The 25,682-nt window shown below is 36.8% G+C and overlaps 2 protein-coding genes across 10 annotated transcripts; one reads left to right on the forward strand and one right to left on the reverse strand.

Annotated features, from left to right (window-relative positions):
• The first annotated feature begins 246 nt into the window (after window positions 1-246).
• LOC132161787 (transcription factor MYB3R-5) lies at window positions 247-6,519 on the forward strand. 6 transcript variants are annotated; one of them, XM_059571973.1, is made up of 10 exons: window positions 247-380; window positions 489-555; window positions 833-1,003; window positions 1,285-1,336; window positions 1,706-1,763; window positions 2,419-2,513; window positions 2,607-2,710; window positions 2,981-3,109; window positions 3,621-4,822; window positions 5,908-6,519. In XM_059571973.1, exons 3-9 carry the CDS (start codon window positions 858-860, stop codon window positions 4,810-4,812), a joined length of 1,776 nt encoding a protein of 591 aa, XP_059427956.1. In that variant the 5' UTR covers window positions 247-380; window positions 489-555; window positions 833-857; the 3' UTR covers window positions 4,813-4,822; window positions 5,908-6,519. The 6 variants fall into 6 exon arrangements, with proteins under 6 accessions (XP_059427956.1, XP_059427958.1, XP_059427955.1 ...); XM_059571975.1 differs by having other exon boundaries at window positions 849-1,003; XM_059571972.1 differs by lacking the exon at window positions 489-555.
• Window positions 6,520-8,553: 2,034 nt separating this feature from the next.
• Window positions 8,554-24,932, reverse strand: LOC132191977 (E3 ubiquitin-protein ligase PRT6). Of its 4 annotated transcripts, none has more exons than XM_059607145.1 (19): window positions 24,578-24,932; window positions 22,992-24,089; window positions 21,550-22,760; window positions 20,951-21,091; window positions 20,327-20,585; window positions 19,528-20,250; window positions 18,701-18,892; window positions 17,882-18,567; window positions 15,711-15,762; window positions 14,993-15,629; window positions 12,851-13,059; window positions 12,241-12,779; window positions 12,044-12,148; window positions 11,744-11,810; window positions 11,535-11,612; window positions 10,378-10,446; window positions 10,018-10,123; window positions 9,795-9,925; window positions 8,554-8,941 (listed from the first exon to the last, which is right to left on the reverse strand). In XM_059607145.1, exons 1-17 carry the CDS (start codon window positions 24,644-24,646, stop codon window positions 10,049-10,051), a joined length of 6,210 nt encoding a protein of 2,069 aa, XP_059463128.1. In that variant the 5' UTR covers window positions 24,647-24,932; the 3' UTR covers window positions 8,554-8,941; window positions 9,795-9,925; window positions 10,018-10,048. The 4 variants fall into 4 exon arrangements, with proteins under 4 accessions (XP_059463128.1, XP_059463127.1, XP_059463125.1 ...); XM_059607144.1 differs by having other exon boundaries at window positions 20,327-20,570; window positions 21,532-22,760; XM_059607142.1 differs by having other exon boundaries at window positions 21,532-22,760.
• Window positions 24,933-25,682: the final 750 nt, after the last annotated feature.

Raw genomic sequence — 25,682 nt, forward strand, 5'->3', positions numbered from 1 at the left:
CTCGACATTTAACGCGGTGGCCTTAGAGTGCCGTTTGAGGTTCAAACTTTGTCCCCTAACGTTTAGATGGACCGTCAAAGGCCGTTAACCGATAGGGTTTTTTGTTTGTTTAAAAAAGCTCGCGCAGCAAACTCGACCTTCGATAACGGTAATAATTAACGGAGACGTCGGTGCCTCACATATTCGTTATATCTACATACATATAAAATCTTATTCAATAATATTTCCTTTTACTTTCTTTTTCTCTTTGTTTCAACGGGCGAGGATTTTTCGAAACAAAAGCTCCTGGTTCTTTCTGAGAGCGAGTTTTCTTGGGCTCGAATTTATTGGTCTCTTCGATAAGCTCGATTTCGATTCCCGCCACTTCTCTACGGGAGGGGGTACTTTTACCTTCACAAATCAAAGTTTTTGTTTTGGTCTTTTTGTATTGCAAAACCGGTTTTTGTTTATTTTATTTTATTTTTATTTTTTTCTTCATATTTTTACAGTGGTTTTTTGATCGTGTAAACTTGTTTGCTGGAATCCCAAGAGCTCTGATTTGTGAAAGATTCATTGGTTTGTTCAGAAACCCTAGAATTCTCCGTTTCTTGTAGAGGATTATTGGTTTTACTCATGGGTTTTGATCTGATAACTGATTGTAAGATCTGGGTTTTGATTGTATTCGTCTTTGGCGGTGGGGGGTTTTGGAAATCTGGGCACGGGTGGGGTTTTTAGGGTTTTTGGTGATTATGATTTGTTTTGTCTTTCTTGGAACGGTTTGCTATACCTCTGTCTGTCTGTTTGTTTGTTTATTTACTTCTATTTTTGTTCATTTGGATGTTGGGTTTTATAGATGATTGTACTTGTAGAAGGATGAGATGGCTGAGATGAAATTGGAAGAGCGTTGTCTTGAGAATAAACAATCAACGGCTGCTTCGAGCTCCTCTGTATCCGAAGGCAGTGGTAGTGCAAATCTCAAGTCCCCGGGGACGTGTAGCCCGGCCCCAACATCACCGTCTCCTCGGTACTAGTTCTTGAATTCCTTTGCTTTTGCATTCAATTATAGCTATGTGATGCGCTGCTGCTCAAAAAGTGGGGTCAAATTGCTATGTTCAGTGTCTTGTATTGACTATGCTTAATCCAAATTTTCTTTTATCAGGCCTCTTAGAAAGCGTAAAATTGCTTTATGAATTAGGTTTCTCTGCTCTGCATATGGGCGAAGCTTTGTGACCATTCTAATAGGTTATTTTCATTGTAATCAGTTATCTGGCTAATGAGCTTAATTATGCGAATTTGTCCTTGCAGGAGGGCCACTGGCCCAATTAGACGAGCGAAGGGTGGTTGGACTGCACAGGAGGTTAGTATTTTTCATAGTTCTCTGAAGTCCGATAATTTATGGTCTAGAAACTTTTCATGTGTTCCTGTGGGTCAGCTAGCTTATGAAAGTGTGAGGTTGATCTAGGGCAGTTGTTTAGTCATCTTATGTGGAAAGACGTTATCTGGTGTTTGGTTTAGGAACGACTGGTTTACCACTGATGTTATCAGTAGCATACATGTTGATTTGGAAGATCTTTGAAACCATATCCTATCACGTGGATGTAGCTCAGATCTGCTTGTGTTCACCCATATTCATTTGTTGTTGCAATGCTTTATGCAGCTGTTTTTTTATCATCTACCTTTCAGGGGTTGTGCTCATAATTACTAACAACAACGTCATTTTCTATAGGATGAGACGTTAAGGAATGCTGTTGCAGCTTTTAAGGGGAAGAGTTGGAAGAAAATAGGTTTCTTTCTTTCCTCACTAGTGCCTCTGATATTGGTTGTTCTGTGCTGCTTTAGTTGTGTGCAGTTCTGAAATGCAGCTGTTGGTCAGGAATTTTATTTTTACAAATTTCTGGTGGCCATTTTTGCCAAACTTAAGTAGCCAGAGATTCTGTTTGGAAAATGTGTGTACTTGAAGTACTTGAGAGTTTGAAAAATAGTGGACTTAAATGAATCATGAATTAATAGAGCTGGATGTCTGAATAACCTTACTTTGGTTTACCCACTTTCGAGACCTCCAAGCATTTGAAGCTAGTCCAATGTTTGTTACAGCATAAGAAGAAGCCCAAGTACTTGTCATGGAATTCAAATGGTTTGAGAAAGAAGTTTGTGCTACTATGGCAACCAGAGCTGAAGTTAGCAGAACATTTAAACAACCAAATTCTTTAGAAACAAGATTGAATTGGACAAATAGATAGATATTTTGTTGTTAAAAGTGGTTGAGCGTAGTCTTTTGTTTAAATAAAATCTAGTTAAAGGCCTGATGTATTTTAATATTAGTCATTAGATCGACACATAGCCTAAACTTTTTAACATCTAGTATTCATTATAAAGTAACGCTATTCTGCTTAAATTCATGAAACTGATCCAATGTGTGTTGCTACAATGTGTTTGCAGCTGAGTTTTTTCCTGATAGATCTGAAGTTCAATGTCTGCATCGATGGCAGAAAGTTCTAAATCCGGATCTTGTAAAAGGACCATGGACTCAAGAGGTTGGCTTTTGGTCTTTTTCTTTGTTTAATAGTTTTCCTTCTCGCATTTTGTGGTTCAAGCATTAAAGCTTTTGTTCTTTGTGTGGCTTGTAGGAGGACGATAAAATCATTGAGCTGGTAACAAGATATGGGCCTACAAAATGGTCTTTGATTGCCAAGTCTTTGGCTGGTCGTATAGGGAAACAATGCCGAGAAAGGTAGCATTTTATCTGTGACTATAATTAGCTGTGTAATCTTGTTTAATATTTTCAGTTTGTATCCTCCCTCCCCAAAAAAAAAGAAAAAAAAAAGATAAGGTCTTAGAAGTTATTTCTCCTGGTTTTATATGATGGGGGTGATCATGATTTAAAGTTTTATCACTATCTTCTTGATGGCGTTGATGTTTTAAATTTGATTTCATCATGATGAGCAAAGAAATGGTTAACTTCTGTTTGTACTTATGAAAGGAATGTTTCTGATTTCTTCAGGTGGCACAATCATTTGAATCCAGATATTAAAAAAGATGCTTGGACTTTAGATGAGGAATTAGCTCTCATGAAAGCCCACCGGATACATGGGAACAAATGGGCTGAAATAGCTAAGGTTCTATGTGGAAGGTACTGATTCTTGTTTGAGTTGTCACGTTTTTTATTTTCAATGAAATTGGGTGCTAAATTAAAGTATTAATAAGGTTGATCAAGCAAAACGGCCACAGTAAAATTTGCACATTCCCAATCTCATCACTCGTGGTAGAGTAAAAACTTCACATCTTCTGTACTTGCTCCTTCCCACCAGCTCATGTGCATACTCATTCTTGAAGCCAAGTGCTTTATTATTATTGGGGGGTAAATGGATGTGCAATGCAGATGAGATCGTTTCAAGGTCACACAAATGTGCTTTTCAGCTGAAGCCCTTAGAACAATATTTGAAGCCAATAAAAAAAGAATTGTTAATGAATGTGAATGATTTTTCTACTTTTATTTTTTATTATCTTAACCTAGATCCAATGCATCATCTCCAATATATAATCTATGGGAATGCTGTGAAAACAGGCTAACTTCATTTGCAGTATGTGTGCTTGAATGTATTAGTTTAAGTGAAGTCTTCTATATGACTTTCTTTATGCAGAACTGACAATGCTATAAAGAATCACTGGAATAGTTCCTTGAAGAAAAAGTTAGATTTCTATTTGGCTACTGGGAAACTTCCGCCACTTCCAAAGAATAGTCCCCAAAATGGTGCTAAAGACACGAATAGATCCACTGTAGCTAAAAACTTACCTCTTTGTTCAAATAAAGGCTCGGATTCAACTGCCCAATCATCATCTGGAACTACAGACATTTGTAAGACGAATGAAAATAGCAAGGATCAGTTAGTTTCCTCAGCTCCATCTCGTGACATGGCTGCTTCATTAAATGTCATTCCAAATAGTTCTGCTGATTCTGAATGTGAAGAATTCAAGGCAGGATCATCCAATATGGATCTTAGCTGCAGCAACTCAGGGTCAGTGCGAAATTTTGAGAATTCTGGAATCAACAGCGAGCCAAAGTTTGAGAATTGTGCAATCAACAGCAAGCTGAAGATTGACAATTGTGGAAACAACGATGAACCAATGGTTGAGAAATGTGGAACCAATATCAAAATTGATGAAGACAAAGTTATTGGAACACCTTTGTCACGTGAAACTCCAATATATGGTTCTTTGTACTATGAGCCACCACAGTTAGAAAGTTGTAATCCATTAGATTTTGATGTTCTGAACTCTAGCTGCATGCAGCATGAGTACAACTCGAGTCCGATTGTGTCTCCTATTAGTTTCTTCACTCCGCCTTGTGTGAAGGGTGGTCGTTTAAGCATTCCAAGTCCTGAGTCAATATTGAAAATGGCCGCTAAGAGCTTCCCCAATACTCCTTCCATATTAAGAAAGAGGAATACTGGAGGTCAAAAGCATCTGCATCCTAATAAAATTGCGAGAGCAGATGAGGAATCAGTTAAAAAAGTTGTATATGGTTCTGATGAACAGAGAAAAAGTAAGAACAGTTTGGAGAAGTCCGAGTGTCAAGATGAAAGTTTGTGTGAGAGTCCAGCTTCTCATGGGAACAGCATTATTGGGGCTAACGGTGAGGCTTTTAATGCATCTCCTCCATATCGGTTAAGATCCAAACGAACTGCTGTTTTGAAGTCAGTGGAGAAACAACTTGATTTCACATTTGAGAAAGAGAAATGTGATGCTAATACCAAATCCATAGAATTATCCACAAATGGGAGCTCCCCTGTTACTGAAGATTGTTCGCATGCAACAAAGATTGGAGTGACCTAGGGCTTTAATCGTAAGTTCTTACTTCTCTAACCATTGTTCGTTAAGTTCTGGTCCATCCGATTCTTTTTTTGAACTACTATCTTCTCAAGTAATTAAATATTCCACTTTGGCTCCTTCCTTTGAATATTGATCATTTCAGTAGACATTGGAAACAAAAATGCATTTCTGTTTTGCTTCAGGATCAAAACTTGATCCTACACTGAGAAAGTCCTAATTCTTTGGATGAAAGATCTTGACGAGTCTGATAAATTTTCAGCTCATGACATATCTTCAAATGTGCTTGCTGAGTTGAATAAAGAAATCTTGATACATTATTTGCACAAATATGTAGGATATATGCAGGAGGCAGTTATCTTAATCATCTGGCATAGGGCCGAGACATGATAGTCTGTCATTTATGGTTTTGGGAGTATGGAGTTACTTTTTCCCAGTAACCACTCTATATGCCCCTTCACATCATTTCTCTTGCCCCTATGTTTTTTTTCCCCTTTGGAAGAAAAGCCCTTCAAACATAGTTTTTTTTTTTTTTTTTCCTGAGATAACTGGGAAGAAGGAAGGGGTCAGTCCTTCAACATAGTTAATGTGTTGTAACATATACAAATCCTTGAAGGAAATTAAACTTGAACCGATATGTAAGAATTTTCATCTTTTACAATCTGTGGAAATCCAGGTACATAACTGTGGCTCCCTTTCTAAATGGACTAGTGACAGGTAGAATATAAAATAAGCGAATGGATCCTAGCTTGAAAAGTCTACCATGACTGGATTATTCTGTTCTAACATCAAGGTTAACTAGCTGGTTCGTGCTAAGTTTGCTGATTATTTGATATGGATTATAATCTTCTATCATCAAGCTTATCTTGAATTTGTTTGAACATATATTCTAAGGTTTTTGCTTATATATATTATGTTATACGATTTGAGGGTTTTGGGACAGAATTGGTCCTAGAGTTGAGCACCCACCCCTTTAAATTCTTTGTTTCTTTGATATACGTATCTCCATTGAGTTGGTGATGACATGAAACTATGAAGTATGAACACAGTTCTCATATATGTCTCTAATATGTTTTTTTTTTTTTTTTTTTTTTGATTTAGGGATAAAGATTGGAAATATTTTGAATTTGGTTGACAGTTTCCTTCTATGCGACGATCAAATTTCACATTCTACAAAAGCTGCTCAAAAGCGACCAAATATTTTGAAGTTGGATAACTTGATTGCTTGCTTGGAACATGAATAAATCTTCAATGGCATAATCATCTTGCAGATGCATGTTAGTAGGTACACGGACAATTTTTTTGGTCATACCCACAAAAGTGTGTGGCAGGAGGCTTCTGGTAAGTGTAGAATAAGAAGATAGGTCCCAAATTACCTGTGAAAATAGATTGACTGTACTGGATTTGCAGATACCCCATCGTAAGAAAGGAAATGATGCTTGAAAACTTCGTTGTTCCCCCCTTCCATGTCTTGGATTCTTTTCTACATATATCTACAAGTGGAAGTAGCAATGTAATTGTACTCATAACTCATAAAACCTGTGTACTTCAAAAAATACAAGTCTGTCTTCTAATGGTGCGTACTGATTTGTCTTCCGAGTGGTAACTTTTCTTTTTTTTTTTAAGAACTTTTTTACTCTATTCTTTGAGCCCTTATCCTGAAAAATGTAATTGGACATCGAATGAAATTTAGGATGAAGTTTTCTTCGTGGATTTTTTTTTTTCATAACATAATCTATTAAATTGACATACATATGACTTTGGGGGCCTTGCCCACCCTTCCAAAGATTGTTTATTTCACTGTTTAGAACAACTTTGAATTTTTTTTAAAAGACCAAAAAAAAAAAAAAAAACCATAATCCAAAATGCCAAAAAGAAAATCCAATTTAGACAACAATCCTACTACAACTCTAAAAGGGATTCTCGAAAGTGAAGAAAGCAACCAGAGATACTACCAGCGAAGCTAGTTGTGGCAGCTCATTGTGGACGATGTGGATATTAATAAACAAAATCCATTTTAATTTGGCTTATGGCTAACTTATGAGAGAGTTGGGGAGACTAAGATGTAGTTGTACGGAATAAACAAAATCCATTTTAACTTAGCTTATGGCTAACTTATGAGAGAGTTGGGGAGACTAAGATGTAGTTGTATGGTGGCCGAAAAGACACCATTTGAGGTGGTGAGGCCAAGAATTACCAAAATAAGATATTTTTGAGGTTTAGATAGGCTCAACAAATGAGAGCCATAAGTGTTGTAAACTTGTAATAGAGCATAAACCTCAAAGAAGGAAGCCCTATCCCTCGTAACCCTTTTCTCTCATTCAATTAAAAAAAAAAAAAAAAAAGAAAAAGAAATGAGGAAGCCCTAGGTTATCTAAAAATTTGAAAAATGGAAAGCTTAAGTGACTAAATTAGAATTATTATTTATGGTTTAAAAATGGCAAGGATTAAATGATAAAATAAAATGAAATTATTAATTTGATTTAATTTATATCATATACATTGATTATTTGATAAAAAAAAAAATATATACATAGATTATTTGTTAAAAGGGTTAAATAATTTACAAGTGAATGTGATTTGACCTAAAATGAAATAGACCCCATCGATTTTATAAAGTGCCGCATATGGTACTTGTGGATGTCTAATAAACGTAGTTGGTCATTTTGTCCAGTAATTTAACGGTGTGCCACATCAAATAAATCAATGATTGTGATGTGTCTCATGCCACATTAATATTATGTAAAAAAAAAAAAAAAATAGGGGGTGGTTCGACCACCCCCATTTGGCCAAAAGAGCACAATATTAATCTATTAAAAATTGATGAATACATAATAGATCACCACCTAATTTTTTTTTTTTTTTAAAAAAAAAAAATTAACGTAACAAATAAGACATGTGATGGTCATTAATTGGTTTAATGTGGCATGCCGTTAAATTATTAAATGGAATGACATGAAGGACAAGATGTGTTTATCAGAAGTCCACATGTATCATTTGCGATACTTTTCAAAACTGTTGGACTATTTGATTTCTTATCAAACCACTAAAGTATTTAACCCTAGTAAAGCACCAAAAAAAAAAAAAAAAAACAAACAAACAAACAAAAAACAAAAAAAAACTCACATAGTTATCTCTGGTGGTACGTGTTCTACCTTAAATGGATTCTCTAAGCTAGTAAACAAGGATGTGGCAATTACTAAGATCATACCATCAACAAACAGCAAAATTATTTTGCCAGTGACCTCTATGCTGCCACTCTGTTCAAGGGAAACGGATTCTCTCCATTTCACTTGAAATTGAGAGGGTCCATTTAGCGTATTTAGAGGGGACAACTATGCCCCTCTAAATACACTAAATGAACCCTCTCCTCTCCCTGTTTTCAAGGCCCTTGGCAATAAAAGGCAAAAGCCTGTGAGGTGTTTTCTAAACTCCTGTCTAAAGATGAAGAAATTGAGAAGGCTTTGTTTCTCACGATTTCTATTTGATGCTTGATAGGACGAAAATAAAAGAAAATATATTTGGTTTCCTTTCCTTGATTTTGCCAGCCGTTGCTTGATATCATTTTTGTTGGTTTTTTATTTTATTTTGTTGCCTTATTGGTATTAGCCTTTGCTTGATTTGTGGGGTTTTTTTTTTTTTTTTTTTTTTTAATTTCCGTCTGTCTGATGGTTCATTAATGTCTGTCTGATGTGCTTGATAACTGTCAAATCCATCCTAAACTAGAGAAACACTTGCTCAGGCCAGAAAAAAAAAAGGAGTTTAGATCAAAAGGAGCACAATGTCAGTCTATTAATGAATACATAATGGATGACCTTTTTATGTACAAGATGCTCATCCAAGAAGGAATTAGAACTAATTACGGGAACTGGTGTGATTGTTTCAACCCCCCCACCCCCCAAAAAACAGAAACCCAAAAGTATAAAAAAAAAATAAAAAGAGGAAAAGGAGCATGAACAATATACTTGGAGCAGCAGCTGTTCACCATCGATAGGGGGAATTTTCCACCCCACGGACCCAGTAGATAGGGTAGGAAATCACAGCTAAGAACTTAGAGCATTGTGAAGAACTGCACAACCACAAATCCACCATAGGACTCAAAATTTCCGCTTGTGGACGAAGATTACAAAAGTATCTGCAAATACATGCAACTAAATGAGTAGAAGGCAAAACATTAATCCCTTGCACAAAGATACTGGGTCAAGAATAGTTCGTTTTTCCGCAAATAACAAGCGGTGGCATAAAATCGGTCAAAGAAAAAGAAATAGTGCAGGCGACTCTCAGCAAAGATGACACATCTCACAGACCACATGAAAAGGAGGAAATAATGTTAAAAACTCTCAAAAACATGTTCAATTAATAAAATGTAACTTACGAATAAAGTTTATTTACCATCCAAAGCATTAGATTCAGTCCTCAAGAACAAAGCCCTAAATACTGTAATTTGCAACAAAGGGCAAAATTGCAGGATGGGCTAAAGCTTATGTCCGTTCTAAAACCTATAACTTCACAACATTCTGCCCAGTCTTATTAAATAACTTTACTAAGAAGTTACATTCCAATAAATAGAACAATTAGGATATGCAAGCCAGATTCTCATGATTCATCATTGTTAACCATGAAAAGGTGGTAAAAAAATGAGAATAAGACAAAGAGGCCCATCTCAACCAAGTGCTGGATAGCGTCAATACCATCTCTGGTCATAGTGAATCAGGATGCCCATGATACCCGTTAGGTTAAGGTTGTTGATATCAATGTTAAGTCAACTTGACGGAATCATTAATTTGGACAGAAGAGTATGAATCCCAATCTCACTTATCATAGTCCATTGCGAAAATGCAAATTTCTTCTGAAGATTTTCTCATGATAAATCTGATCCATGAAATCATATATATAAATTTCTGTTTTGAGAGTGGAAAAAGAACCAAGGGCAGAGTGGTTTCCAGACCAGCAGATAAGAAGAGAAAATAAAACAATAGCAAACTGACCTGAATGAGCTGTATGTACAACACCATGCCAAAGTCCAAGATCCTTAATAAATTGCCCCTATCAGATATATAGAGCATATGCAGGAACACTTTCCATCTCCTTATAGGTCTCATTCAAAATTCTGAACAGCCTGCAAAACTCGGATATTCAGCATCAATAATACACCAAAGATATACATGCACTGAAGCAAGGTCATGAAAAAAGAAAATGCATAACACCGACCTTCTCAAGAAACATAAGCATGAAATCCACACTACACCGTGAAGAAAGAACCAATAGTAGTTTGGTGAAGAACCTTAGAACTCCGATCAAGGCCATGGGAAGCAACCTATCAAGCAGAATTAAATAAGAAAATATTACTTAACCGTTACCAAAAAAAGAAAAAAAAAATTGATGATGAAAACAAATTTGAACAAAAGGCAAAAATAAAAAAAAGCGGGGCAACTTAAGTAGGATACATTTTTAAGTTCAGGTACTTGGGTCGTGTCATACATATAAACAAAGCAAAAGACCCTTTCTCAAGCTAAAATGACAAAACTAAAATAATCACAAGACCCTAAAAAAAAAAAATGTTCTCTTCACCATGTAAGTTAGAGCAGCATAGCGTTCCTCATTCAAGTACAATGGCTTCCCTCTATGCATGTCAATATCCTGCGAAATAATAATAATAAAAAAGTGTAAATAGCTAGAAGAAAAATCCTACATATGTTCATGTATACATTAAAGGCACAAAACTTACAACAAAGCTAGCAGAAGGCTACTAAACTTCAAACAAGTACTACAGTTTTCAGCAGTGATATCTAAAACACTTCAAAATCGTGACCAATTAAATTGACCTTCTATACAAAGATTGCAGCATTTGAATGGAATTAGGTGAATGTCAATAGTTTATTATATTTACCTTTTCCAAGGGAAAGAAACTGAATAGACTTGAAATCAGCATGTGGGTTTTTAAGAACAAATCAAACCTCAGATAGATAAACTTTAAAATTTGACATTGTAATTTAAATCTAAGAGCCCGTTTGGTTTGTGGAATAGACCCCTGGAATGGAATGCCTATTCCCCGTGGAAATCACTAATTTCTTACATACAAGAATAACTATTCCTTTAAAAAATGAGAGGAATAGCTATTTTTGAAGGAATAGGCTGCATTTTCCAAAATAATACCCTTACTTTTTTCTTTTTATTTCAAACTTACAAAAGAAAAAAAAAAAAAAAATGGAAAATACAGTGGGAAGCCGGCCACCCACAAAAGAGGCCAGGGGTGGTGCGACCACCATCGTGGCGTTTCAGGGTGGCTAAGGCCACCCCAAATTTGGCTTCTGAGGTTGCCGTGGCCACCCCCGGCTGCTCTGTGGGTGGCCGACCAGCCACCCATTTAATTTTTTAAATTTTTTTGTTTTTTGAAAAAAAGAGAGAAAGAAATAGTGATGGGCTTTTTAGTAATTTTGATTCAATTCCACTTAAAACATGTGTTGTTACCTAACTTAGGAATAAGAATAATTATTCAAATCCACTCTCCTCTATTCCTAATAATAGCCATTCATTTTCCTAATGGAATACCCATTCCACAAAACAAACGACGCCTAAGTGAGGAAGTTTAAAACAAAAGAAATATTGCATGGGCGAAAAACCCCTTTGAGGAAGAAAAATTAACAGAAGAAGAATCCATTCAAAGCGACAAGAAAATGCAGGTTCATCAAGACAGAACATAAACAACATAAGAAAGAAAAGTTTACCTCTTCGCCAAAAGTATCCAGGTAAGGTGATGGCCAAGGAGACTGACGTGCAGATCTCTGTAGCAGGATTGTTGTTTTCTATCATAACAAAGAATATGATTTATCAGTTATCAACTCAAACGAAAAAGTTCAAGGTAAGACAGAAGAAATAGAACTATGGAGACTTTTTGAGCTTCCTACAAATAAACTAGAAAAACTATTAAGCATACCCTGATCAATAGGAACACTCCAGTACCAGCACCACAGACCATTGCATGAGCTTGGCATCCACTTTGGCTTTAAAAGAATAAAATATAACCGAACTTCCAGTTAGTTGATAAAGCATAAGCATGTAAACATGTGACATTGAGATCAAATGTTAAGCATGAAGCCATGAACCACAAAAGGTTAATTTGATCTCTTTTTATAGTTTATTTAATGCCTTATGACATCAAGATCAGAAGTATGACTCTGAACTTTTGAGAAACATGATCTGTAACAGCAACTATGAGGATGGGAGGAGCAAGAACCTGCAGCAAGACTTCCAGCTTGGAGAGCATAATCTACCACACAGGAGGCATAATGCGGGCTCACCAAGGGTAGATTTGCAGTCAGGGCAACGCTGTTTTATCAACCTGATAAAAAATGTATATATTATGAACGGAGCTTTTCAAGAGAAAAAGGACATTCTGTAAGCATATCTGAAGTTGAAAAGTTAAAAACAAACCTCTGCAAGACATCCTGGTAAAGATGGGGAAGATGCATTAACTTAAATGGAATTGCAGGTGTAATATGCATTTCACGTCCAAAACCACGAACTTTGAACTGCTCACAGAAATGATAAACCCATTTTAAAGCTAGAGGACGCAGAATTTCTTCCTTTAAAACAACATCCAGCGGTGGAATCTTAAACAAGTTCTCCAGCTGTTGGATTTCATTGAACTCGATCAACGAACCATCAGTGATATCCATCATGTCATTGATGGCAACAGATGATCTATCAAACACATTATCCCTATCATAGAAAGGTGCTGGGGCAGATGCGTTGAGTAGTTTCCACAGCAGTGCACACCTCCGCAAATAAGGGAAACTCAAGCTGCGAATTGTATCCCTAATATTACTCGATGGGCCAATATAACGTGAGACAAAATATTGCTGGGCACATCCAGATTCCCCCAAAACTTTGCAGATGTCAGAAATCAGGCAATCATTAAATCCTAGTTCACTCGTCTTGCAGTGATGTATCCCACAATATGTAATTATAGCCTGCATTCCAATTATCAGGATCAGGAAACTAGACTAGTGATGGTAAATTGGATTTAGTTCGGCTAACACACCTGCACTACAGAGATGGCATAGAAGACATGCACAAGGGATAACATCGATTCTTCGCATGATAGAAATGGATATGGAAGACAAAAGATAGCCCACATCAATGATGAAAAAGGGTCACCAGAAAGGACAGGATCAGAAGCTCGATTCCAAAATTGAGTATCAGGAAAGGATTCTTTCATCTCAAGATGCTTCAAGATACCTAAAATATTACCTGTGAAGCATAACAACAATGATACGAGCATGTAAATTCATAGAATCTAATGAAGTTCATAGAGCTTGACAATCAAATTCCCTAAAAATGAAAAAAATAAAAATCTCTGTTGTCAATACACTTTTAAACTGCTACCCTTTTCTCAAGCAAATTGTTGAATTAATTGCAAAACAAAAGAACCATGCTTAAACAGTGCAATGCCCATCTCCGACTGCCCTTTGGGGGATGGGTGGGAAGCTCCTAAAGCATCTATTTTCATCTGACTCAATAATTGCAAAATAGCCTGACCTCTAAAACTCCAACTAGGCACTGTATTATCTTTGAGAAGATGATTTTCTTTTTTTGATAAATAATGTGTCTTTGAGAAGATGATATTTTAATCATCATAAACAAGTGTTAAGCAAATTTCCTAACCAAAAATCAAGAATAAATCCGCATTTGACTCGAGTTAACATTTTTGTTATGCAACATCTTTTAAATACAACCTCATATCTGTTTAGTAGGAATGAGGGGGAAAGATCGAAAGAGATTGTCATTTTTCTTTACAAGTGTTTAGTAGGAGGATAGAAAGGTGAGAGGATGAAAAGTATTTTCTAATAAATTTCCATTATACCCTTGTGTGAAATTGTTTTTGATAAATTACAGAGGTAAAATTGTCAAACCATGAATTCATGCCATTTTCTCTCCTCTTTTTTCTCCCACTTTGGGAGGATGAAATATGGTGGGACTGGTTGGACAAAGCCCATCCATCTCCTGCTCCTTCCTTTTTCTACCCTACAAATAAGAGAAAATGGCAATCCACTCTTCCATTGTTCTCCCATCCTTATTTGTCCTTGTTAGGTTTTTTAATTTTCTAATTCAGTGACAAAATAATTTTGAATGTAATTTTTAGACCCACGGTTGTGTTCAAGACAAGTTTGGAGCTTAAATGAAGAAAAATCAAGAGTTGAAGATTTGGATCAATCAAACTCAATTTGGATTGATTAAACTAAATTTGGATCGATCAAATTCAAATTGAATCAATCAAATTTGTCAAGAAAAGGAAAGGTTCATAAAATAAGATCGCAAATTTGGATCGATCAAAAACATTTGGACCGATCAAACTTAAGTTGGATCAATCAAAATTTCTGCAAAACCATTTTAGCCTAGCTAACTTTGATCAAATAGCCTTGTCTTTCCCTAGACTATATAAGCATCATAACCCATGACCTTAGGGGTGTTAGGGGAGGCTATTTCACTATTGTTCTAAAGAGTTTTCATCATGTTCTTGAGCCTAAACAATGCCTAACCCTCTCAAAATTTGTCTAGAGAGTTTTCATAGCCTATTCTCTTGGAGTGTTTCTTTCAAACCACATAGTCCATCATCAAACAATCAAAGTCTATTGGAGTTCCGGTAAAGAAGATCAAGTAGAAGAATTATCCAAAGGCCTTTGGAGAAATACTACAGTAGTAGGCAAGCGGGTCATTTGCTTAGTACAAGGGTATGTCAATTGCAAAGATTTTGCAAGTATGAACATCTTGTACTTTCTCATTCTTCTATAGTATATTAATCTCCTAAGTTTGACTGCCGCGAAGTGATTTTACTTTTGAAGAGCTTCTCAAAATGTTTTCACTTTGTCACCAAATACTTGTGTTGATTAATTTATTGCTTTCATAATATTTGGTGAATTTTTATGTGACGGTTATTATTTTTAAATTCCGTACTATATTATAAGCACCTATTCAACCCCCATTCTAGGTGTTGTTTGGAGTCATTGGGTTATATTTCAGTCTTTCCACGTCTCCCTACAAAACACACTTACAGTGCACAAGTTCTATGCCTATTTAATAGGAACATAAGAAAATAAAAACTCTCTAGAAAGCTCAAAAGAAACATACAGAAGCAATGATAACTCACAAGATAAGCAAGGGCCGAAAAGTTAAAAAACTGTACCTTGTCCAGATGTGCTACTGGCATAGCCTAAAGATTTACCAGAGCAAATAGACTCTGCAAAAAGCTGAATACCTCTAAATCTTTGAAGCACATGAAGAGCATTCTTACTTCGTGCGTTTTGGACATTTTTTAGCAACAAGGACAATATGAATCCACTGGAAGATTTGAGTTCCTCATACATGGCATTAAGGCCATAATTTGGGGTCATATGAGTCCTTCCACAACGAGCAGCAATTTCCATTGTTACGATGGAGTACTTAAGAGTGTCCCACATAAGCATTGAGTGGCTTACCCTTTCAGACTGTGATAACTTATCCTGTTTGTTTGGATAATACATTTTAGAGAACACCCGACGAACAGACTCAAGATTTGACCTCATTCCTCCATTTCCCTGCAGGGGAAGAGCTTTAAGAATTTCATCCTTCCCAACCACATTGGCTGCAGATTGCAAGAGAGCCAAGGCTTGCTGAATGCGAAGTGAACTAATTTCTTCAGACGATGCGGCTGAAGGGCCAGCAGCACATGAGTAACTCACAGTTGAACTTACAGACTGCTCCCAACCATCTTTGAAATCCCCAGGTAAAGCAGGCATGACAGAATTTGCGAGTCGCCGACATACGGGGCAGAGAAACTCTCCCTAGCAAAAGGAGTACATGAAAGATCAAAATGGTGATTGTTCCATCAACTGTAGAAAATGAAAGACAGTGGGATCATTTACCAGAGCTGGGTCCACGATATGGCCTCCTTCGAAAACAATTCTTCTGACATATCTGGGTTAAAAATGTCAGAACAAAGTATTCATCAAAGAAAAAAAAAAATCAGATCTCATCTTAAGCACTTTACATAATCAAACACACTAAAGCCTTCCTTCACAACATTGGATGCAATAAACCTATAAATATCTCTTCCATTCATCGCAACATATCCACAGAATCACCAAAAGGCGTTTCCAACACTAATAGGTTTAATTGAACCTTTTTTTTAATTGTAACTCTCCAATAAAATTAATAATATAAGCAAAAATATCTATATTATAAGCAAAAATAAATAAATAACCTGCTGGTGCACCTTCTACATCATTTTACACTTTTGACTTGTCATATGCCCAAGTGACCTATCTTTAGTTATATTTTCAAGTCACTGATTTAACCGTCAGTAATTCATTAAAAAATAATAGTCATAATTATTGATAGCCAGCTATCCATGTTCATTATTTAAATACAAGAATGTCCTATATGTCAAAAGAAAAAGTTTTACATAGTTTTTGAAATGTATTATTTTCACTTCTTTTTTACTATTTTTCATTCTTCTCTACATCATACATAGCATAGAAGCAGAAACATGCTGAATGAACTACAAAACAGTCACAGCGAAACTACTTCACATATCTGTGTATGTCCTAGTGCCCACATAATATATCTATGTGAATAAACACATGCATCTTTAAGGATACGTCAGTTCAAAGCTTTATCACAAAGCTTATGCATATAAGGCAAGACACTCTAAAGTCTATTTCCTTCTTGGTATACAAAAGCTTCCAGGCTTGCAATTCGGACTTCATGGAAATGCCACAAACTACTTTGACATACATTTTGAGGCTTCAATAAAGCAATATTTATTTATCGGGTTAATTACATTTATCCTCCATCAACGATCACTCATTTACACATTGTCCCTACGAACGTAAGATGCACATGATCTTTTTCCCATGAAATCATGAAAATTCCCTAATAATAATAAAAATAAAAATAATAATAATAATAAAAAAAAGCTTTAAAGGGTGGTTGTAGAATCACCTCCCAATCACATGGGGGTGGCTCAGTCACCCACGAAGGACAAGGAGGGCGGTTGAGCCACCTCCAATCGCTTGGGGGTGGTCCAGCCACCAACCCCAAGTGTTAAGGGGTGGTTCAGCCAACCCCAAGGATGGCTAACCACCCCTTTTTGTTTTGGAAATTTAAGATTTCTTTTCTATTTTTTATTGCTTTTATTTTTATTTTTAAAATTCTAAGCGTATTTTTGTCATTTCATGTTAAAAATGAGCTTGTGCGTGCCACATGTACGTTTTTTCCGTTTGATTTAAAGTGCACGACTTACATAAGGGTTTTTTTTGCCAACGATTAGTAGTTGAAGGAGGTTAAGTGTAATTAACCCTTATTTATAAATGTAGAATCTAATATAAAGATTAAGTGTACAAGCTGAGACATTCGAGTCATATCCCTTGTCCCTAATTAAAAGGCTAGTACGACTTATGATAATAATTTTAAAAACGTAAGCTGCCCTAAGTACATAGAAAGTATACATGAGAAGCCACCTAACTAGTAGGGGCAAAAAGAATAAGAAAATCATGATAACTATATAGAAATTATGATAATAATTATAAATAAGTTGTATCTTTGAACTGCAACATTTGTTCCCCCTTTGTAGCTTAGTTATCATGATTTTCTTATTATTTTTTCTCTTTCTAACAAGCTAGGTGTTTTCTCTTATATACTTTCCTGTATTCATGGAGGCACCTTACACTTTTAATGATAATTCAATTACTTATCCAATATATATATATATATATATATATATACACACACATAGAAATTGCATTAAGTAGTTTGAAACACATTTGAGGTTATACCAAGAAAAAATACATAATCTGTAATCCAGGAAAAAAAGGGAAAGGCATTAAAAGATTCTAACACCAAAATCATAACAAGAAAGATCTGGCATATTACTTATCCAAAAAAACAAAAAAAGAAGAAAGATCAAGCATATTTCAATTGTCAACTCCACTGTTTCAAAGATAAGATAATCAAAAGTTAAGAGAAAAAGCAATCAAGAAGATCCAAAACCACAAAAGGTGATAATAGTATGAAATTTCAATTTCCAATGACTTACCTTTCCTTCAATGAAGCTAAATAGCGATCAAGACATCCCTGATGCAAAGCATGCCCACAGGAAGAAATATGAACTCCATCACCATCTGAAGGGCCAAATCCATCGTATGCTGGACACTTTGAAGTAGATTCTACTGAAGCCTTATCCTTACGAGCATCTTCAGATGCTGAGGGACTTCCTTTCATTGCTCTAGAAAGAGCAGCTATGTACTTTCCAAGCAAGACAGATTCAGCATCTTTCCTTCTTTCTGAACTCCCTTCAGCAGTTGAAAGTTTATTATCATCCTCTGTAAAATTTGAATGAAGCAAAGTATCATGCATTTCTCTACGTATGCAGAAGTACATATCTTGTTCCAACGTCTCCATGGAATATACAGTCCTCTCCCTTCCATCATTGGATGTGCGTGGCACTTGAATATCCCTCACTGCAGGGAACCAAGCCTTGACAAAATCTACAAAAGCATTGACTTCCTCAGGTTGTCCATAAAGAGAGTATTCATTGACTGCATTCTGAACCAACTGTGCTGATGGGGACGATGAAATCAATCCTGAACCACCTGATGAGGTGCTTATTCCAGATTGATCAGTCACCTTGTCTGTGGCAGCAGAAACATGCTCCTTCTCTAACCGGCAAAATTTATCCCATGATGGGGGACCTCTGTCAACGAAACTCACAAGCCTAGATTTCTTGTTCCAACAACAAAAAATATCTACCATCAATTTTCACTTAAGTTACAAATGGTACACATCAGTTGATAGCAGGAAAATTATTCAGCAATAGGAAACCTAGCAGGGTACAGCATAGACACCAAGTGGTTACCTGCAGAAGAATCAGGAATGACATGGGATCTTTGGAATTGGGATCATGGCAAAGGGAGCAAACAACTTCTGCTGTCTGTTCTGAATCATCTCCAACATCAGAGCTATTTACTACTTGTCCAGATTTTGAACTTTCATCCACAGCGGAATCCATGCTTGCCAAAAACTTTGATTGCTCAGCTCTCATTTTTTCCTGCATAACAAACCAAGTTAATTCATAACTGGGAACAACTTAATTTGGTGCAATAAAAGAATAACTAATACACTAATACAGCCAAATCACGGTAGGTTCAGTTTATATATATATTTTTTGATGTCGGGGAACCTCTCCAAGGCAGGACCCTTTGGACCCACCCCTGCAGAGTAAACCCCGGTCTCGTGCACCGCACCCTCAGAAGTTTCCCTGCACGGAACTGCTTAAATCGCTGGCTTTTTACCAGGGGGTGTGGCCCCAAAGGATTGTTTACACCCATGAGGTGTTGAACCTTGGACCTTGAAGGGGATGATACCTCAAGACCAAGGCCTCCACCACTTGGGCCAACCCCTTGGGGTTTATATATATATTGCTCTGAATTTCAGGGGAAAATGTGAACCGCCCAGGGTCAGTATGGAGAAGGGATATACTCAGGTGAACAGATAGAACAACACAAACTATCTTCTTTTACATCTAGGAAAATAGCCAACTCAACAAAATATGGAACAAGGAATTATCCTACTAAATATACTATTCAAATGGAGCATCTCCGTCTACATCTCATTCATCTCAATATGGACATACAAATTAGTTTTCCCATTCTCTTGCAAAGTCACAAGTAAAATAAATCTCACCAAGATGGCAGCCTGTCTCTCTCGAGCTTTTGCCTTCCGTTTCTCACTATCAGAAGCTGACCCTGAGATATTTGTATCACTACTGGGTTTGGATTGTGATAGACAATTGACCACTTCAGGTGCAAGTTGTTGCAATTTGGCCATACATCCAGAATCAATTTCAGCAAACTTCTTCAATATACTTGCAATCAGAGAAGAAAGGTTGCAACTGCTTGTGTCGAAAAAGTTGTTGACATTTTCATTCTTCTCCATCCTCATCAAAAAAACAAGAAGTGACAGCAAGCTTTGTCCACCAGCACCATAATTTAATCCCTCCCAAATTTCTTCAACAGAATAAGTTAGGATGGGAACCTCATCCATACTCGAACATGACTGGTCACTTGATTCTCTCTGCTGATAACAGATGTCTAATGCTAACGAGAGTAAATGCAATGCAGTAAGAAGTACACCATGAGGAGCACGTGATTCACTCCCTTTATCCGTGAAAATGGCATAGAACAGCACTGCACGGATAATTTGAAGGACTGCCTTACAAGTGGTTACTCTAGCCATCTCTTTGAGAGGAGGATAAATCTTAGTCCACCTGGGCAGTTGACTGGTCAATGGGGAGACACTACAGAAGCGAAAGTATCTTTCTTCCGCAACTTGCAAATCCCTTGGGTTCCAGCGAGGATGGTACAAATCCAGTTCTTTCCAATATGTCCATCGCAGTGAATACATACCCTGAGATACAGAAAAATATATCAGGACCAGTGTGTCAAATCAGAAACACTTAACAGGTTTTGGGAAAAAATGAAACCTGATTGAAGCCAGATGGGTTGGAATACGCAGCAACAGTATCCAAAATTTCCTGTAGCTGGTTAAATTTGGAGAGGCCACGAGGGAGAGATTTCACCAATTGACTACGAGTAGCATCTCCAACGGCTAACGTGAATATTAACTCTCTTTTTAAACTTTCAGCTGTAGTTAGCCCGCAAAATCGCCTTTCATTTACAATCTGAATAATAAGAGTGAGCATTTCCTGCACCAGAACTGGTTCATACCTGAAAAAAGGTGTTCTTTAAGAAGAGATTAACATAAATCAAATATGGAATCGGTCTCCTCATGATGCGTCTCAAGGTAACACAAAAAAGGTTACAATCATGAGGACAATTTCAAGGTGATATTAAGTAAGAATATTATTTACATAAATCCTACAATTTAGTAGTGTTTGGATGCAGAGACTTCAACAGATGATGAAAAATAATTCCAAGGGAAAAGTTGTACAGGATATCTGTACATCAATAAAAGGTGTACTACCTGATGGTACTAACAGAGTACAAGTCAGTCCATTAAAAGAAATACTAAACAGGACAGATAAAGCATTCAAGTCTGACAGCTCAAAATTGTATACCAGATAGAGATCAAGTAGATGAGCACATACTCGTTAGAGCGTTCAAGATTCAGAGAAAGGTAGTTTGATAGCCCAAAGCGTTCAATAATTCTATTTATGAAAAGATCAGGTGGAGCCAATGCAGCACAGCACTGCAGCAGAAATAGATCAAGCTCTATACCCTGTCCAGACCTGCAGCATGAAACTATCAGAAAGATATTTATCACATTGCATGATTTACATTTTTTTTTTTTTTATGTCAGGGAACATCTCCACGGTAGAGCCCTTCGGACCCACCCCTGCAGAGTAAACCCCAGTCCTTTGCATGATTTACTATCAGAAAGACATTTATCTTGTTAGGGAGGTTGACACCTAAGAGAGTCTTTTAATGTTGGGACACCACTAAACCCAAAAGCTTAAGCCTGTGATTTTGGGCCTAACTATGCCATATTAACCGCTAACACTTGTGTCATCTTTTTAATGAAGAAGTCATTTTCTTTTACACTCAGCATATCACATTGCAACTCCACCTCCCTTCCCAAAAAAAGGAGAAGAAAAGAGAGAAAATGAAAGAGAAAAAAAAAACCCTATTATCTCATGCATATATTTATCACAATGCATGATTTACTAACCACCGAACTGAACGGTACCATTCACAAGAATACAGGGCAGTATCACCATTCTTCCTCCACATTCCAGCATGAACCTCAGCACAAAATACCCTCACCCGTAACAGATGCTCCATAACAAAGGCAGAAAACCCAAATGGGTGGCAGCCCCCAAGAACATGTTGAAAGAAATCAATGCAGCTTGTGGATGATGAATTAGCAGAACTATCACTAGTCATATTTGGCACTGCAGATTCACCAAAACATCTTCTCAATGCCTTCTGCAACAACAAGGAAAGTAACCGATGCAATGGAATGTGAACGGATATATCCTGTGAACTAACATTGTAACTTATATTTGGCCAATCAGACAAACTCAAAACGCGTAATGCATCTATGTCCATGGTATCGCCCTCCATCAGACTGTCATTAGACCAAGCCGGGCAGCAGGTATTAACAGTATCAATTTCACCACTGGTCATTAGTTTATTGTCTTTACTTTTTCCATTCTGCAATTCTAAAATCATACCAAAACCACTATTTACATGTGAAGTATCATGATCTTCAGTTGAACTCGCCTGTCTGCGAAATATATATTTGCCTTTTCTAATCTTAGATAACGTTTCCTTCAATGCTGAAAAATTGCTACCAGGATTACTGCTAGTATTTGGAGATAATTCATTAAGAGCAGCCCCTGAAGTACTATCAACCAACCAATTGTCGATAGCCCTAAGACACTCATACATTAACCACTTGAAAGTTGGTGGAATTAAGGGATAAGAGATGGCATCAGGTTTAAACTCAGCAACCTCTGAAGCACAAGCTAAGGAACTGCTCCTCCATGTTGCACTACATGCGGAGCTTTCCTCAGATAACCGTCCTACTTTTGCATGTCTTAAGCCATCCGCATCAACCACATCTTGCTTATATGTGTTAGAAAGAATGTCATCATCCGTCTCTTCACTGCTAGCAGCTGAGAACGCCCCATCCACTAAGAGAGAATGAATATTAGCAATAGAATGACATAAAGCAAAAGGAGAAATGATATTCTCGTTATCTTCTTCTATATGGAGGCCTGTTTCTCTCTTTTGAGGGTTCATCCCTTGCACAAAAGCTAAAAGTCTCATCCAAGTTTTTGATATATTTTTCTGGTCATGGGTAATGTATTTGGCCACTGCTGCATGGCTCATAACAAACCGAACATCTTCAAGCACTCTAATGGTTGTCTCATACAAATTTCCCCACTTAGCAACCTGCAAAGGAATATATATATATTTTTGATAAGTAAAGAGCGGAAATGGAGAGGGAGGATTCTATCCCCTAAAAAGAGAATAAAACATATTTTCAAAACCACAGAGAAAGATTTCTGCCGTTTAGAAGGGAAATAATTATCAAAAAAATAATTTTCTAAGGCAATAATTATCTCCAGCTATGTTTTATTAATTCCACCAGCTTGCAAAGTAAAAACAAAAATCTTGCATTACCTGTAAACGATCATCTTCACCAGCACATGAAAAAAAAATGTCCCCCAAACATCCCAACAGCATAGCAAGTAGGTTCATTTCCTTCACAAGACGCGGTGTTAGAGTAGGCACAGTCAAGATTTGCACAGAGAAAGTGGACAGTAGAGGATATTTCTTCAAAGCATGATTAGTGCCTTCATTTATGGCATCATTTACAACATTTGGATAGTAGCTCATAAATACTTTAGCAAACTCATATTTGAAAAGAGGTTCTCCGAGCAGTTTCAGAAGCAATTCACTGAGCTTCTTCACAACGTCTTCTCTCAATAACCTCTCTGCCCTCACCAGATTCTCCAATAAGCCAACAGAAGAAAAGATAACCCTAGAAACAAAACTGAGCAAACTCTCACTATACTTGCAAAACTCTAAAAGCATCTCAACCAACATAAATGTTAGCTCATTTGCAACCTCCATTCGCTCTCCAATACGATCACCAGCTCTAGGATTTTCTTGAGAAGTAGTTTCTGCAACCATTAACTTCTCCTTCCAACAAATGAAGAGAGCATTAAGAATGGGGCCCACAGATTTTGCAAACTCCTCTGGAAGGGGTCGTATTTGTTCTGCACCTTTATGCTTTGAGCAGAAGCCCTCACGTTTCCATGCCGTAATATCCCCACAATCACAGCAACCGCCACCCGTATAGATAATAGAATAATCGTGGTGCTTGTGGTTCCCATTCTGAAAACAAGGAACACAAATTGCACATGTCGGATCGTGTTCACAAGTTCGACACCTGTATGCTACATCATTGTTTCCCCAAACAGCGCCACAAACACCGCGCTGGCCAACACTCATTTTGGAGAGGTGCTTCAGGGCAGCAGCCGGATCACCCTCGAACATCAACCATTTTAACCACTCCACGTTGTCCCGGAATCGTCTTTTTACTCTAGTGGAAGCTTTCTTAGAACCTGCCTTTGCTTCTCGGAACGCTTCCCTCATTTCCTCATCTGTAGGCAATATAGCAGACACCAGCTCTGGTATACGGGTCTTGTCATCCTTGACAAATTCAACTAACCCAGGTGGGAGACAATCCGCGGGAATTCCAAGTAGAGCAAGCCTCTGATATCAAATACATATACAAAATGTATAAATAAAATACCCATAACCCAAACAATATTTAGTACTAAATACAAAACCTTCTCAGCAACATTCTAAAGTCGACCTTTAAAAAAAAAATTACATTCATCAAACTAAGAATAGAAGGACCCATTTCCTAAAGTAAGTCTCCGGTCTCCATATAAGCCATTTTTGTTGTATCAGAAAAAAACTCCACGCACTTAAACTAACTAAAATCCTAACATTCATCAATCAATTTCTTTATATTACTACATTTGCGCGACCCAATGAACAAAAAGGCAAAAATTACCAGGACTAAAAAAAAAAAAAAACACTTTTATGGAAACAAAAAGAGACAAATCATGAATTAAACCCATATCCACAGCTTGACAAAACCGCATAAAAATTGAACGCCGATTACCAAAATCGAAACAATAACGAAATCAAGGAATCCAAAAGGGAATTTCAGAAAATCTAGGGAGGAAGTAGACCTGCAGGATTCGGTCCCGGGGCTTGAGTTGGCTCGATTCGAGAGAGGAATCGACATCCATGTTCTCCATACTAGGAGAGCCCCGCCAGAATCGCACCAGCCAATCCGTGCAACACAAACACCGCCTTACACCAGAGCTCTCGCTCCCCAGCTTTGCCTCTCTACCGTTTGCGTTTCTTCAAGTCGGTTCTGCACAAACCCTAAAAATCTTCTTCTCTTTTCAGCTTTTCTGTTCTATTCCTTTCTTCTCGTTTTCAGGGAAAGCTTTCGAATCCCTTCGCAGTGAATTTATGCTTCAATTTCCAACCAACCACCATTCACCAACTCTCTCTCTCTGTCTTTCACTGAGTCTGGAATGATCCCATCTATTATGGTAATAGTGTAAATATATCTCCCTTTCATTTCTTTTTGTAAGGGCATTTAGTATTGTCCCAAAAATATTTTGAATAATTTTACCATTTTAAATGCACTAATAAAAAAAAATAACGAAAATTTAAAATAAAGAGATCCTTTTCTGTAAATATCTACTGTTTAATTAATGCTTTACTTCCTTTTATCATTTTTAATTTATTTAAAATTGTTAGTTATATTGAAAGAATATTTTTATTACTTTAAGAAGTTGAACGAATAATTTTATTATTTTATTTTTTAAAGTGACAAAAATATCCTGAAACTTGTAAGTATTATCCAATTCTTTGGTCTCACTCGCGTTCGCTTCTTTGGAATTCTTACCGGTTTGTATTTGCTCCTTATTTATTTATTATTATTATTATTATTATTATATTAAGGCACTTCCTATGGTTTGTGTGCGGTTAAGAGGCCAGCCCAAGTCCATTTCTGGGGCCTAAAGTGTGAGAACTTGAACGGATCGGGCTTTTGCTTGATTCGAGTCTTTATAAGAAAACAAAATATTGATTGAAAAATAATAAATCTCTTTATTTCATTTCTATTGAAAACAAACCAAAATTACATAATTGAAAGAATAACATGAATATATATAAAGATTTGAGATATTAACTGACAAGGCAAAAGCCAAAGCTCCATTTTCTTCATTAGTCGCAATGTCCTTCAAGTACTTGTTTTGGGTGGCAACCATTTGGAGCAGG

The sequence above is a fragment of the Corylus avellana genome, chromosome ca9 (genome assembly GCF_901000735.1).
Source record: "Corylus avellana chromosome ca9, CavTom2PMs-1.0".
Classification (NCBI taxonomy): domain Eukaryota; kingdom Viridiplantae; phylum Streptophyta; class Magnoliopsida; order Fagales; family Betulaceae; genus Corylus; species Corylus avellana.